Here is a 14,582-nt window from a genome sequence, read left to right as displayed (position 1 = left end):
TCTGCTTCCTTGGAGACTAGGACGCGGAACAATGGCTTCAAACTTCAAGAGAGGAGATTCCATCTGAACACGAGGAAGAGCTTCCTGACTGTGAGAGCCGTTCAGCAGTGGAACTCTCTGCCCCGGAGTGTGGTGGAGGCTCCTTCTTTGGAAGCTTTTAAACAGAGGCTGGATGGCCATCTGTCAGGGGTGATTTGAATGCAATATTCCTGCTTCTTGGCAGAATGGGGTTGAACTGGATGGCCCAGGAGGTCTCTTCCAACTCTAGGATTCTATGATTCTATGATTCTATGGAGTCAATGGGCTAATCCTGGCTGTAGTTTTGGTGGATAACAGATCAGGACCAAGTGTGGCTTTTCAAAGGCCCTTTTGTCCTGTTGAGATATGATCATTAATGCCAAGTGGGCACCATCCGCTGGGGCGGCCGACTCCGAGCCCCAGGGTGGCTTCCCATTGTATGGTTCATGCACCGCCTGAGCTCTGCGAGTGCAGCATTTTTCCCAATGAAGCGGAGAGTGTTTGAGGACTGGGACATATGTAGGAAAACCAAGGTGCTTGTTGATAATGTCATTGTCCTCCCAACCCTGCTATTCGCCTGCGAGACATGGACTGTCTACAGACGTCAGCATTGAGACTGAAATACAACACCGCCTGAGCTCTGCGAGTGCAGCATTTTTCCAAATGAAGCGGAGAGTGTTTGAGAACTGGGACATCCGTAGGGAGACCAAGGTGATTGTTGATAATGTCATTGACCTCCCAACCCTGCGAAATGTGGACTGTCTACACACGTCAAAGTTGAGACTGAAATACAACACCGCCTGAGCTCTGCGAGTGCAGCATTTTCCCCAATGAAGCAGAGAGTGTTTGAGGACCGGGACATCTGTAGGAAAACCGGGGTGCTTGTTGATAATGTCATTGTCCTCCCAACCCTGCTATACACCTGGGAACGTGGACTGTCTACAGACGTCAACATTGAGATTGAAATACAACACCGGCAGAGCTCTACGAGTGCAGCATTTTTCCAGATGAAGTAGAGAGTGTTTGAGGACCGGGACATCTGTAGGAAAACCAAGGTGATTGTTGATAATGTCATTGTCCTCCTAACCCTGCTATACACCTGGGAACGTGGACTGTCTACAGACGTTGATTGAAATACAACACCGGCAGAGCTCTGCGAGTGCAGCATTTTTCCAGATGAAGCAGAGAGTGTTTGAGGACCGGGACATCCGTAGGAAAACCGGGGTGCTTGTTGATAATGTCATTGTCCTCCCAACCCTGCTATACGCCTGCGAAACGTGGACTGCCTACAGACGTCAACACTGAGACTGAAATACAACACCGCCTGAGCTCTGCGAATGCAGCATTTTTCCAAATGAAGCAGAGAGTGTTTGAAGACCTGGACATCCGTAGAGATACCAAGGTGATTGTTGATAATATCATTGTCCTCCCAACCCTGCTATACGCCTGCGAAGGGTGGACTGTCTACAGACATCAACATTGAGACTGAAATACAACACCGCCTGAGCTCTGCGAGTGCAGCATTTTTCCAAATGAAACGGAGTGTTTGAGGACCAGGACATTCATAGGAAGACCAAGGGGATTGTTGATAAAACTATTGTCCTCCCAACCCTGCTATACGCCTGCAAAACGTGGACTGTCTACAGACGTCACATGCAACTTCTGGAATGATTCCATCAGCGCTGCCTCTGGAAAATCCTGCAAATCCCTTGGGAAGACAGGCGGACAAACATCAGCGTGCTGGAAGAAGCAAAGATCAGGGCCAGATCAACTACACCCAAGATTACTGAAGGAACAAGCGGAAGCCATTCCAGAACCCTTGGCGATCACCTCCAATTCCTGAACGAGGAGAGCACGAGGGATGTTGACATTGCGGACAATTTGGAATTGGGATTTTGGGAAAAACAAGAACGAGGAAACACTCAAATTTGTGGTTGTTTATTTATTTATTTGTAAAAAAAACCAAAACAAACGACAACCCACAACGAATGTGGTGCATTCACCGGGACACGAAATCCAAACCATTCCCGTTTGGATGCCCTGAAGAGTTTGGAGACTCGAAAAGCGAATTTTAAATGGTGACATTATAGGGCAGGAAGGGGCGCAAAGAAGTTGGGGGGCTTAATTTTCGCCCCGAGATCCAGGGATGTTTTGATGCAGCCCCGAGATCCAGGGATGGAAGCCCTGCCGGTCAAAATGGCCGCCGGCGAAGCGGACTGTTCCCGGACGCTCCCTTTTAAGGGTCCGCAGGAAAAGGAGGATCCTTCTCGGGGGTCCCCTTCAGTTCTTCTTGGTTTTGGGGGTGTCATACTTCCTTTTGCTGGAGTACCAAAGCAGCAAAGGGATCCCGATGGACGGGAGGGTCATGACGCCGAAGGCTGCCCAGTCCAACTGCAGAGAAAGGCAAAAAGAAGGAAGGAAGAGAGTTCGGTGTGGTCCTCAGACTTCAATATATATATGCACAAGCACACACAAATATACACATATGCACACATACGTGTCCATTCACACATACATATATGCATATACACATGCATACACATATACACTAGGCTTGGGCGATCCAGTTCGTTCATTTCGTAATTCGTTATTAATTCGTATTTAAATTAGCTTACGATCCAATATCGAGCCATGCAGGAAGAGTGTGAGGAGTAATTAAGAATCGAAACAATTTTTCCAATTTTCGTAATTATTTTCGTAATTCCGTAATTATATTTTATAATATACAATTATAATGTAATATATAATATAATAATATAATATAATAATAATATTATACTAATATAATATACATTATATATTATATTACATTATATTATTATAATACTATTATATTATATTATTATATTATATTATATATTATTACATTATATTATAATATATTATATTATATAACATTATAATATATTACATATAATATATTATAATATACAATTATAATATAATGTAATATAATAATAATATAGTAATATAATATATATTATAATAATATAATATACATTATATATTATATTACATTATATTATTATAATACTATTATATTATAGTATTGTATATTATATTATTATATTATCTATTATATTACTATATTATTATTATTATATTACATTATATTATAATTGTATATTATAATATAATATATGTAATATATTATAATATAATGTAACATATATAATATAATATATTATAATATAATGTAATATAATATAATATACAATTATAACATAATAGAATATATTAAATATATTATATATATAATAATATAATATACAATAATATAATATAATCATATTATAATAATATAATATAATATACAATAATATAATATAATCATATTATAATATAATATACAACAATATAATATAATCATATTAAAATAATATAAAATAATATAAAATAATATAAAATAATATAAAATAATATAAAATAATATAAAATAATATAATATAATATAATATAATATAATATAATATAATATAATATAATATAATATAATATAATATAATATAATATAATATAATATGTTGTTTGTTTTCTCACACCAACAGTCAACAACAGAGGGAGAGGGAAGCTTCAGAAGTTCCCCCTGTCCCATTTGGAGGGTTTTTTAGCATATTGTGCAATCGCGTCCGCCATTAACGAATCGATTCGTAATTTTACAAAATTTCGTATATTTCGAAATTTTTTAAAGTAAAATTTCGGAATTCTTTAAAAAAACGAAACGAGTTTAGAACCAAATTTTTCCATGGTTGCCCATGCCTAATATACACAATATGCATGTACACATATAAACAAACAAACAAACAAACAAACAAATATATATATATATATATATATATATATATATATATATATAAATTGTTTCTGCTTATCTTCTTACCCAGTTGGATTTACCTATTTCTTTAAAGTGCTTTTTTACTTAGATGCTTTTTACTTATCTATATAAATAAAAATGCAATGCTCGTTTGTGGGATTAACAGAACTCAAAAACCACTGGACGAATTGATACCAAATTTGGACACAAGACACCTAACAACCCAATGAGTGACCATCACTAAAAAAAAATGATTTTGTTATTTGGGAGTTGTAGTTGCTGGGATTTATAGTTCACCTACAATCACAGAGCATTCTGAACCAAATTTGGACACAAGACACTTACCAACCCAATGTATGTCCTTCACTCAAAAAAAATTGATTTAGTCATTTGGGAGTGGTAGTTGCTGGGATTTATAGTTCACCTACAATCAAAGAGCATTCTGAACCCCACCAGCGATGGAATTGAATCAAACTTGGCACACAGAACTCCCATGACCAACAAAAAATACTGGATTCAGAGATCATTGTGGACTCAAACAATGATGGATTGGGATCAAACTTGGCACAAATACTCAATAGGCCCAAACACTGGTGGAGTTTGGGGAAAATAGAATCTTGACATTTGGGAGTTGTAGTTTCTGGGATATATAGTTCACCCACAATCAAAGAGCATTCTGAATCCCCACCAACGATGGAATTGAACCAAACTTGGCACACAGTTCTCCCATGACCAAGAGAAAATACTGGAAGGGTTTGGTGGGCAGTGTCCTTTGGTTTTGGAGTTGTAGTTCACCTACATTCAGAGATCATTGCGGACTCAAACAATGATGGATTGGGATCAAACTTGGCACAAATACTCAATATGCCCAAATGTGAACACTGGTGTAGTTTGGGGAAAATAGAATCTTGATATTTGGGAGTAGTAGTTGCTGGGATTTATAGTTCACCTACAATCACAGAGCATCCTGAACCCCACCAACGATGGAATTGAACCAAACTTGGCACACAGTTCTCCCATGACCAAGAGAAAATACTGGAAGGGTTTGGTGGGCAGTGTCCTTTGGTTTTGGAGTTGTAGTTCACCTACATTCAGAGATCATTGCGGACTCAAACAATGATGGATTGGGATCAAACTTGGCACAAATACTCAATATTCCCAAATGTGAACACTGGTGGAGTGTGGGGAAAATAGAAGCTTGACATTTGGGAGTTGTAGTTGCTGGGATGTATAGTTCACCTACAATCACAGAGCATCCTGAACCCCACCAACGATGGAATTGAGGAAGAGGAGTACTGTGCTCGTGTATTCATTCTGCAAATGCACCCCCAAGTCTTTATTCTTGGCCCTGCTATACTCACAAAGTGGGGCGAAAACCTCCTGTCGAATTCCCGCTGTGCCAGGATGCCTCCTTGCCCCGGAGCGCTGGTGAAGCCAACCTGGAAACAAGAGGAGAGACAAGGGATTTTGGGGTGTTGGGAGTCCCTCATCTGAGCTCCAGGGTCAGAGAAGCAGGTGGCGAAAACAGAACTGTGCTTGCTCCATCCATGCTTAACATTAACACAAATGACCAGCCACTGCCAGAAGGGACAAAGAGTTCCATCTATGCTGACGATCGTGCCATCACCACCCAAGTATTGAGCTTTGAAATGGTGGAACAGAAGCCCCCCAAAGTTTTAGGTCAATCTTTCTATTGCCTCTTCATACAGTTCCCCATGTTTAACATTGACACAAATGTCCAGCCACTGCCAGAAGGGACAAAGAGTTCCATCTATGCTGATGATCGTGCCATCACCACCCAAGTATTGAGCTTTGAAATGGTGGAACAGAAGCCCCCCAAAGTTTTAGGTCAATCTTTCTATTGCCTCTTCATACAGTTCCCCATGTTTAACATTGACACAAATGTCCAGCCACTGCCAGAAGGGACAAAGAGTTCCATCTATGCTGATGATCGTGCCATCACCACCCAAGTATTGAGCTTTGAAATGGTGGAACAGAAGCCCCCCAAAGTTTTAGGTCAATCTTTCTATTGCCTCTTCATACAGTTCCCCATGTTTAACATTGACACAAATGTCCAGCCACTGCCAGAAGGGACAAAGAGTTCCATCTATGCTGATGATCGTGCCATCACCACCCAAGTATTGAGCTTTGAAATGGTGGAACAGAAGCCCCCCAAAGTTTTAGGTCAATCTTTCTATTGCCTCTTCATACAGTTCCCCATGTTTAACATTGACACAAATGTCCAGCCACTGCCAGAAGGGACAAAGAGTTCCATCTATGCTGATGATCGTGCCATCACCACCCAAGTATTGAGCTTTGAAATGGTGGAACAGAAGCCCCCCAAAGTTTTAGGTCAATCTTTCTATTGCCTCTTCATACAGTTCCCCATGTTTAACATTGACACCAATGACCAGCCACTGCCAGAAGGGACAGAGAGTTTCGTCTATGTTGACGATCGTGCCATCACCACCCAAGTATTGAGCTTTGAAATGGTGGAACAGAAGCCCCCCCAAAATTTTAGGTCAATCTTCCTAATGCCTCTTCATACAGCTCCCCATGTTTAACATTGACACCAATGACCAGCCACTGCCAGAAGGGACAGAGAGTTTCGTCTATGTTGACGATCGTGCCATCACCACCCAAGTATTGAGCTTTGAAATGGTGGAACAGAAGCCCCCCCAAAATTTTAGGTCAATCTTCCTAATGCCTCTTCATACAGTTCCTCATGTTTAACATTGACACCAATGACCAGCCACTGCCAGAAGGGACAGAGAGTTTCGTCTATGTTGACGATCGTGCCATCACCACCCAAGTATTGAGCTTTGAAATGGTGGAACAGAAGCCCCCCAAAGTTTTAGGTCAATCTTCCTAATGCCTCTTCATACAGCTCCCCATGTTTAACATTGACACAAATGTCCAGCCACTGCCAGAAGGGACAAAGAGTTCCATCTATGCTGACGATCGTGCCATCACCACCCAAGTATTGAGCTTTGAAATGGTGGAACAGAAGCCCCCCAAAGTTTTAGGTCAATCTTCCTAATGCCTCTTCATACAGTTCCTCATGTTTAACATTGACACCAATGACCAGCCACTGCCAGAAGGGACAAAGAGTTCCATCTATGCTGACGATCGTGCCATCACCACCCAAGTATTGAGCTTTGAAATGGTGGAACAGAAGCCCCCCAAAGTTTTAGGTCAATCTTCCTAATGCCTCTTCATACAGCTCCCCATGTTTAACATTGACACAAATGTCCAGCCACTGCCAGAAGGGACAAAGAGTTCCATCTATGCTGACGATCGTGCCATCACCACCAAAGTATTGAGCTTTGAAATGGTGGAACAGAAGCCCCCCAAAATTTTAGGTCAATCTTCCTAATGCCTCTTCATACAGTTCCTCATGTTTAACATTGACACCAATGACCAGCCACTGCCAGAAGGGACAAAGAGTTCCATCTATGCTGACGATCGTGCCATCACCACCCAAGTATTGAGCTTTGAAATGGTGGAACAGAAGCTCTCCAAAGTTTTAGGTTAGTGTTTCTCAAACTTCCTAATGTCTCTTAATACAGTTCCTCATGTTTAACATCTACACAAACGACCAGCCACTGCCAGAAGGGACAGAGAGTTTCGTCTATGCTGATGATCATGCCATCACCACCCAAGCAGGGAGCTTGGAAATGGTTGTACAGAAGCTCTCTGAAGCTTGAGGTGCTCATCATCACTTACCACCACCTGTCCTCCTTCTTGGGCCAAATAAGTGATGGTGGCCGAGGTGAAATTGAAGTAGCCGGCCTTGAGGGGCCGCAGGACCACTGTGTGGGAAACGTTGCTAGCCCTGCGCAAAGAGGAGTCAAGGAGAGAAAACTGCAGAGGAGAAGGAGAGTTCGAAGCCAGCCTGGGTCGGAGTGAGCTTCCGGCCATTAGTCCAGCTTGCTGTCGACCTATGCAGCCCAAAAGACTATTATTATTAATATTATTAGAGTGAGCTCCCGACCATTAATAGTCTAGCTTGCTGTTGACCTATGCAATCCGAATGGCAGTTGCATCTGTCAAGTAGGAAATTTATGTACCACTTTATGCGGGGAGGCTAACTTAACTAACCGAGAGGTCATGAGCTCGAAATCAGCCCGGGTCGGAGTAAGCTCCCGACCATTTGTCTAGCTTGCTGTCGACCTATGCAGCCCGAAAGGCAGTTGCATCTGTCAAGTAGGAAATTTAGGTACTACTTTATGCGGGGAGGCTAATTTAACTATTCGAGAGGTCATGAGTTCGAAACCAGCCCGGGTCGGAGTGAGCTTCCAGCCATTACTCGAGCTTGCTGTCGACCTACGCAGCCTGAAAGACAGTTGTATCTGTCAAGTAGGACATTTAGGTACCATTTTATGAGGGGAGGCTAACTTAACTAACCGAGAAGTCATGAGCTCGAAATCAGCCCGGGTCAGAGTGAGCCCCCGACCATTAATAGTCTAGCTTGCTGTCGACCTATGCAGCCCAAAAGGCAGTTGCATCTGTCAAGTAGGACATTTAGGTACCACTTTATGCGGGGAGGCTAACTTAACTAACGGAGAGGTCATGAGTTTGAAACCAGCCCGGGTCGGAGTAAGCTCCCAACCATTTGTCTAGCTTGCTGTTGACCTATGCAATCCGAAAGACAGTTGCGTCTGTCAAGTAGGAAATTTATGTACCACTTTATGCGGGGAGGCTAACTTAACTAACCGAGAGGTCATGAGCTCGAAATCAGCCCGGGTCGGAGTAAGCTCCCGACCATTTGTCTAGCTTGCTGTCGACCTATGCAGCCCGAAAGGCAGTTGCATCTGTCAAGTAGGAAATTTAGGTACTACTTTATGCGGGGAGGCTAATTTAACTATTCGAGAGGTCATGAGTTCGAAACCAGCCCAGGTCGGAGTGAGCTTCCAGCCATTACTCGAGCTTGCTGTCGACCTACGCAGCCTGAAAGACAGTTGTATCTGTCAAGTAGGACATTTAGGTACCATTTTATGAGGGGAGGCTAACTTAACTAACCGAGAGGTCATGAGCTCGAAATCAGCCCGGGTCAGAGTGAGCCCCCGACCATTAATAGTCTAGCTTGCTGTCGACCTATGCAGCCCAAAAGGCAGTTGCATCTGTCAAGTAGGACATTTAGGTACCACTTTATGCGGGGAGGCTAACTTAACTAACGGAGAGGTCATGAGTTTGAAACCAGCCCGGGTCGGAGTAAGCTCCCGACCATTTGTCTAGCTTGCTGTTGACCTATGCAATCCGAAAGACAGTTGCGTCTGTCAAGTAGGAAATTTATGTACCACTTTATGCGGGGAGGCTAATTTAACTAACCGAGAGGTCATGAGTTCGAAACCAGCCTGGGTGGGAGTAAGCTCCCGACCATCTGTCTAGCTTGCTGTCGACCTATGCAGCCCGAAAGACAGTTGCATCTGTCAAGTAGGGAATTTAGGTACCACCCCAAATGGGGTCCTTGTCAACACTGAGCCCAAGAAAAGGATACGGTGCAATCCGATCCCACTTAACGTTGAGCATCCCGGAGACGATGCCGAAATCCTCCGGCGGGAAGGAGTCGTCCGACAGCTCCACTTCTAAGGCAGCGCTGGACACAGAGAGACATACATAAGGAGATATATATATATATATATATATATATATATATATATATGACATTTCTATGCCACCCTTCTCACCCCAAAGAGGACCCAGAGCAGCTTACAAGACATATATACATACAATATATTATATTATTAGCAGAGAATAATATCAGCATTATATATTACTATATTGTACTATCCCATTATATTCCAATATTATTAGTAATACTACATGTAATATAAAATACATAATTATAATATCATATTATAAACATTATGTGTATATACAATATATTATATTACAATATATCATATTATTAGCATAGCACAGGATATAGGATTCCCTGAGGCAGGAAGCAGCCAGGCTTTGAAGCTGCAAGGCCATTCAGTGCTAATCGAGGCGACCTATTGCAATATTCACACTTGTCTCCAACAGACAAGAGTTCTTTCTTTCTCCCACCCTGGAAATCATTCCACAGATATGTGTGTGTGTGTGTGTGTGTGTGTAGGATTCCCTCAGGCAGGAAGCAGCCAGGCTTTGAAGCTGCAGGGCCATTCAGTCCTAATCAAGGTGGCCAATGGCAACATTCACACTTGTGTCCAATAGACAAACTTTTTTTTCCCCACCCTAGATGTCATTCCAGAGGTATATAAATATATAGGATTCCCTCAGGCAGGAAGCAGCCAGGCTTTGAAGCTGCAAGGCCATTCAGTGCTAATCAAAATGGCCAATGGCAACATTCACACTTGTCTCCAACAGACAAGAGTTCTTTCTCCCACCCTGGACATCATTCCACAAGTGTATGTGTGTGTGTATATATATATTCCCTCAGGCAGGAAGCAGCCAGACTTTGAAGCTGCAAGGCTATTCAATGCCAACCAAGGTAGCCAATGGCAACGTTCACCCTTGCCTCCAGCAGACAAGACTTCTTTCTCCCAACCTTGACATCATTCCACAGAGATAGATAGATAGGATTACCTCAGGCAGGAAGCAAGCAGGCTTTTCAGCTGCAAGGCCATTCAGTGCTAATCAAGCTGGCTACATTCACACTTCCCTCCAACTTTCAAGAGTTCTTTCTCCCACCCTGGACATTAGTGTATGTGTGTGCGTATATATATATATCCATCCCTCAAGCAGGAAGCAGCCAGGCTTTGAAGCTGCAAGGCCATTCAGTGCTAATTAAGCTGGACATTAGTGTGTGTATGTGTGTGTGTGTGTGTGTGTATATATATATATATATATATATATATATATATATATATCCCTCAGGCAGGAAGCAGCCAGGCTTTGAAGCTGCAAGGCCATTCAGTGCTAAACAAGCTGGCCACATTAACACTTGCCTCCAACAGGCAAGAGTTCTTTCTCCCACCCTGGACATCATTCCACAGGTATAAATATATATACAATTCCTTCGGACAGGAAGCAGCCAGGCTCTGAAGCTGCAAGGCCATTCAGTGCTAATCAAGGCAACCTATTGCAATATTGACACTTGCCTTCAAAACAAAACAGTTCTTTCTTTCTCCCATCCTAGACATCATTCCACAGATATATAGATATACATTCCCTTAGGTAGGAAGCAGCCAGGCTTTGAAGCTGCAAGGCCATTCAGTGCTAATCAAGATGGCCAATGGCAACATTCACACTTGCCTCCAACAGACAAGAGTTCTTTCTCCCACCCTGGACATCATTCCACAGGTATAAATATATATAGGAGTCCCTCAGGCAGGAAGCAGCCAGACTTTGAAGCTGCAAAGCCATTCAATACTAATCAAGGTGGCCAATGGCAACGTTCACACTTGCCTCCAACAGACAAGAGTTCTTTCTCCCACCCTGGACACCATTCCAGAGGTATAAATATATATACGATTCCCTTAGGCAGGAAGCAGCCAGGCTTTGAAGCTGCAAAGCCATTCAATACTAATCAAGGTGGCCAATGGCAACGTTCACACTTGCCTCCAACAGACAAGAGTTCTTTCTCCCACCCTGGACATCATTCCACAGGTATAAATATATATATATATATATAGAGAGAGAGAGAGAGAGAGAGAGAGAGAGATAGGATTCCCCCAGGCAGGATGCAGCCAGGCTTTGAAGCTGCAAGGCCATTCAGTGCTAATCATCAAGATGGCCAATGGCAACATTCACACTTGTCTCCAACAGACAAGAGTTCTTTCTCCCACCCTAGACATGATTCCACAGATATATATGTGTGTATATATATGGTTCCCTCAGGCAGGAAGCAGCCAGGCTTTGAAGCTGCAAGGCCATTCAGTGCTAATCAAGCTGGCCAATCGCAACATTCACACTTGCCTCCAACAGACAAGAGTTCTTTCTCCCACCGTGGACATCATTCCACAGGTATAAATATATATAGGAGTCCCTCAGCCAGGCTTTGGCCACCTTGGTTAGCATTGAATGGCCTTGCAGCTTCAGAGCCTGGCTTCGAAGCTGAAAAGGGAAGAGTTCTTTTGGGACTCCCCCCGGTTTCCACCTTGAGCCGACGTTGTAGATGTTGTACTGCAGGGTCAGATCGCGCCCTTCGACGGCGTAGCGGTTCAGCAGAGATTTGGAGGCCAGGAGCCGGGCCCCTTCCTCCGAGCGGACAGCGGTCAAGACGGCCCAAAGGGCCACGAGAAGCAGCCTCATCTGGACACAAGGGAAGGAGAAACAAAAGCAGAGAGGGACATCTTGCAAAACATTTAGTTGTTTAACATGGGAAATAGTAAAAGACTTTGCAAGGATAGGAGTTCTGGGAGTTGTAGTGCCAAAAAGTAACTTCTTTTGCAAGCACTGGGCGCCACCAAAAAATAACTTATTTTTGCAAGCTCTGGTTCTCCCAGTTTCCCATCCGCACCTAGAGGAATACAATGGGACTTGTAGTCCAGCTGGGAGTTCTGGGAACTGTAGTCTGGGGAGTTGTACTGCCAAAAAGTAACTATTTTTGCAAGCTCTGGGTGCTGCCAAATAGTAACTTATTTTTTGCAAGCTCTCACTCTCCCAGTTTCCCATCCCCACCTAGTGGAATATAATGGGACTTGTAGTCCAGCTGGGGGTTCTGGGAATTGTATTCCATACTTTATGTATGCCATAAAGTAACTTTTTTTGCAAGCTCTGGGTGTCGCCAAATAGTAACTTTTTTTGGCAAGCTGTGGCTCTCCCAGTTCCCCATCCCCACCTAGGGGAATACAATGGGATCTGTAGTCCAGCTAGGAGTTCTGGGAATTGTAGTGCCATAAAGTAACTTCTTTTGCAAGTTCTGGGTGTTGCCAAATAGTAACTTCTTTTGCAAGCTCAGGCTCTCCCAGTTCCCCATCCCCACCTAGGGGGAAACAATGGGACTTGTAGTCCAGCTGGGAGTTCTAGGAATTGTAGTCCAGGGAGTGCCAAAAAGTAACTATTTTTGCAAGATTTGGGTGTCACCAAATAGTAACTTATTTTTTGCAAGCTCTGGCTCTCCCAGTTTCCCATCCCCACCTAGAGGAATACAATGGGATTTGTAGTCCAGCTGGGAGTTCTGGGATTTGTAGTCCAGGGAGTTGTACTGCCAAAAAGTAACTATTTTAGCAAGCCCTGGCTCTCCCAGTTCCCCATCCCCACCTAGGGGAATATAATGGGATTTGTAGTCCAGCTGGGGATTATGGGACTTGTAGTCCAGGGAGTTGTACTGCCAAAAAGTAACTATTTTTGCAAGCTGTGTCTCTCCCAGTTCCCCATCCCCACCTAGGGGAATACAATGGGATTTGTAGTCCAGCTGGGGATTGTGGGACTTGTAGTCCAAGGGAGGAACTGAATGCAAGCCCTGCCCATTCCCATGGATGGCTTTCTCCCCAAAAGAGAGGGACCCCAAAGCCACCCCCTTGCCTACCTTCTTCTTCCTTCGGTTGCCAGCAGAACGGAAAAGGACGTCAGCACTGGGAAGCTCACCGGAAGCCCGCCCCCTTCCCGGAAACGTCACTTCCGCCCACTGCTGCTGAGCCTCCTGGGAAATGGAGTCTTCAGGGTTGTGGTTCTCCTTCAGGCCTGGGCAGGGGTTTTGGACTCCAACTCCCACAATTCCTAACATCCCCAGGCCTCTCCTTCCATGCTTATCAGTTTTATACTAATTTATGCAATGCTTTTTATGCTAATTTATGCAAACGATTGTATTGCATTAAAACAAACAAAACAAAACAAAAAAGTTTGCAGGCTTTGTATTCTATTCAACGTCCTTTGCCGCTGGTGTCGTTGTGAGAAGGTCCTCCATTGTGCACGTGGCTGCCACTTTTGGACTCTTGCTTGCTGGGGTGTTCCAGTGAATGTCTCTGTAGATCTTAGAAAACTATGTCTTGATTTAAGGCGTTGGCGTGCTGGCTGTTACCCAAACATGATGTCGAATCCGGTGCCTCTGGTGTCGTTGTGAGAAGGTCCTCCATTGGGCATATGTCTGCCACTTTTGGACTCTCGCTTGCTGGGGTGCTCCAGCGAATGTCTCTGTAGATCTTAGAAAACTATGTCTTGATTTAAGGCGTTGGCGTGCTGGCTGTTACCCAAACATGATGTCGAATCCGGTGCCTCTGGTGTCGTTGTGAGAAGGTCCTCCATTGTGCACATGGCTGCCACTTTTGGACTCTCGTTTGCTGGGGTGCTCCAGCGAATGTCTCTGTAGATCTTAGAAAACGATTTCTTGATTTAAGGCGTTGGCGTGCTGGCTGATACCCAAACATGATGTCGAATCTGATGCCTCTGGTGTCGTTGTGAGAAGATCCTCCATTGTGCACATGGCTGCCACTTTTGGACTCTTGCTTGCTGGGGTGTTCCAGTGAATGTCCCTGTAGAGCTTAGAAAACGATTTCTTGATTTAAGGCGTTGGCGTGCTGGCTGTTACCCAAACATGACGTCGAATCCGGTGCCTCTGGTGTCGTTGTGAGAAGGTCCTCCATTGTGCACGTGGCTGCCACTTTTGGACTCTCGTTTGCTGGGGTGCTCCAGCGAATGTCTCTGTAGATCTTAGAAAACGATTTCTTGATTTAAGGCGTTGGCGTGCTGGCTGATACCCAAACATGATGTCGAATCCGGTGCCTCTGGTGTCGTTGTGAGAAGATCCTCCATTGGGCATGTGTCTGCCACTTTTGGACTCTCGCTTGCTGGGGTGTTCCAGCGAGTGTCTCTGTAGATC

General features: G+C 43.7%; 1 protein-coding gene across 1 annotated transcript; it reads right to left on the bottom strand.

The window, feature by feature from the left end:
• Nucleotides 1-1,940: 1,940 nt before the first annotated feature.
• On the bottom strand, nucleotides 1,941-13,378 carry SSR2 (signal sequence receptor subunit 2). The gene is made up of 6 exons (XM_060757891.2): nucleotides 13,293-13,378; nucleotides 11,919-12,073; nucleotides 9,333-9,431; nucleotides 7,559-7,667; nucleotides 5,194-5,271; nucleotides 1,941-2,409 (listed from the first exon to the last, which is right to left on the bottom strand). Exons 2-6 carry the CDS (start codon nucleotides 12,071-12,073, stop codon nucleotides 2,299-2,301), a joined length of 552 nt encoding a protein of 183 aa, XP_060613874.2. The 5' UTR covers nucleotides 13,293-13,378; the 3' UTR covers nucleotides 1,941-2,298.
• Between the last annotated feature and the right edge of the window lie 1,204 nt (nucleotides 13,379-14,582).

Source organism: Anolis sagrei, chromosome 12 (assembly GCF_037176765.1).
Source record: "Anolis sagrei isolate rAnoSag1 chromosome 12, rAnoSag1.mat, whole genome shotgun sequence".
Taxonomy (NCBI): Eukaryota; Metazoa; Chordata; class Lepidosauria; order Squamata; family Dactyloidae; genus Anolis; species Anolis sagrei.
Note: the sequence above shows the minus strand (reverse complement) of the source record. Positions and strands in the feature narration are given on the sequence as shown.

Bases quoted from the DNA above. Each gene is read 5' to 3' on its own strand.
- SSR2 (XM_060757891.2), bottom strand. From the start codon at position 12,073: ATGAGGCTGCTTCTCGTGGCCCTTTGGGCCGTCTTGACCGCTGTCCGC. The intron at 9,432-11,918 runs GTGGAAACCGGG...CTCTGTGTCCAG, and splicing joins ATCTACAACGTCGGCTCAAG to CGCTGCCTTAGAAGTGGAGC. The intron at 5,272-7,558 runs GTAAGTGATGAT...TCTTGTTTCCAG, and splicing joins AAGAAGGAGGACAGGTGGTG to GTTGGCTTCACCAGCGCTCC.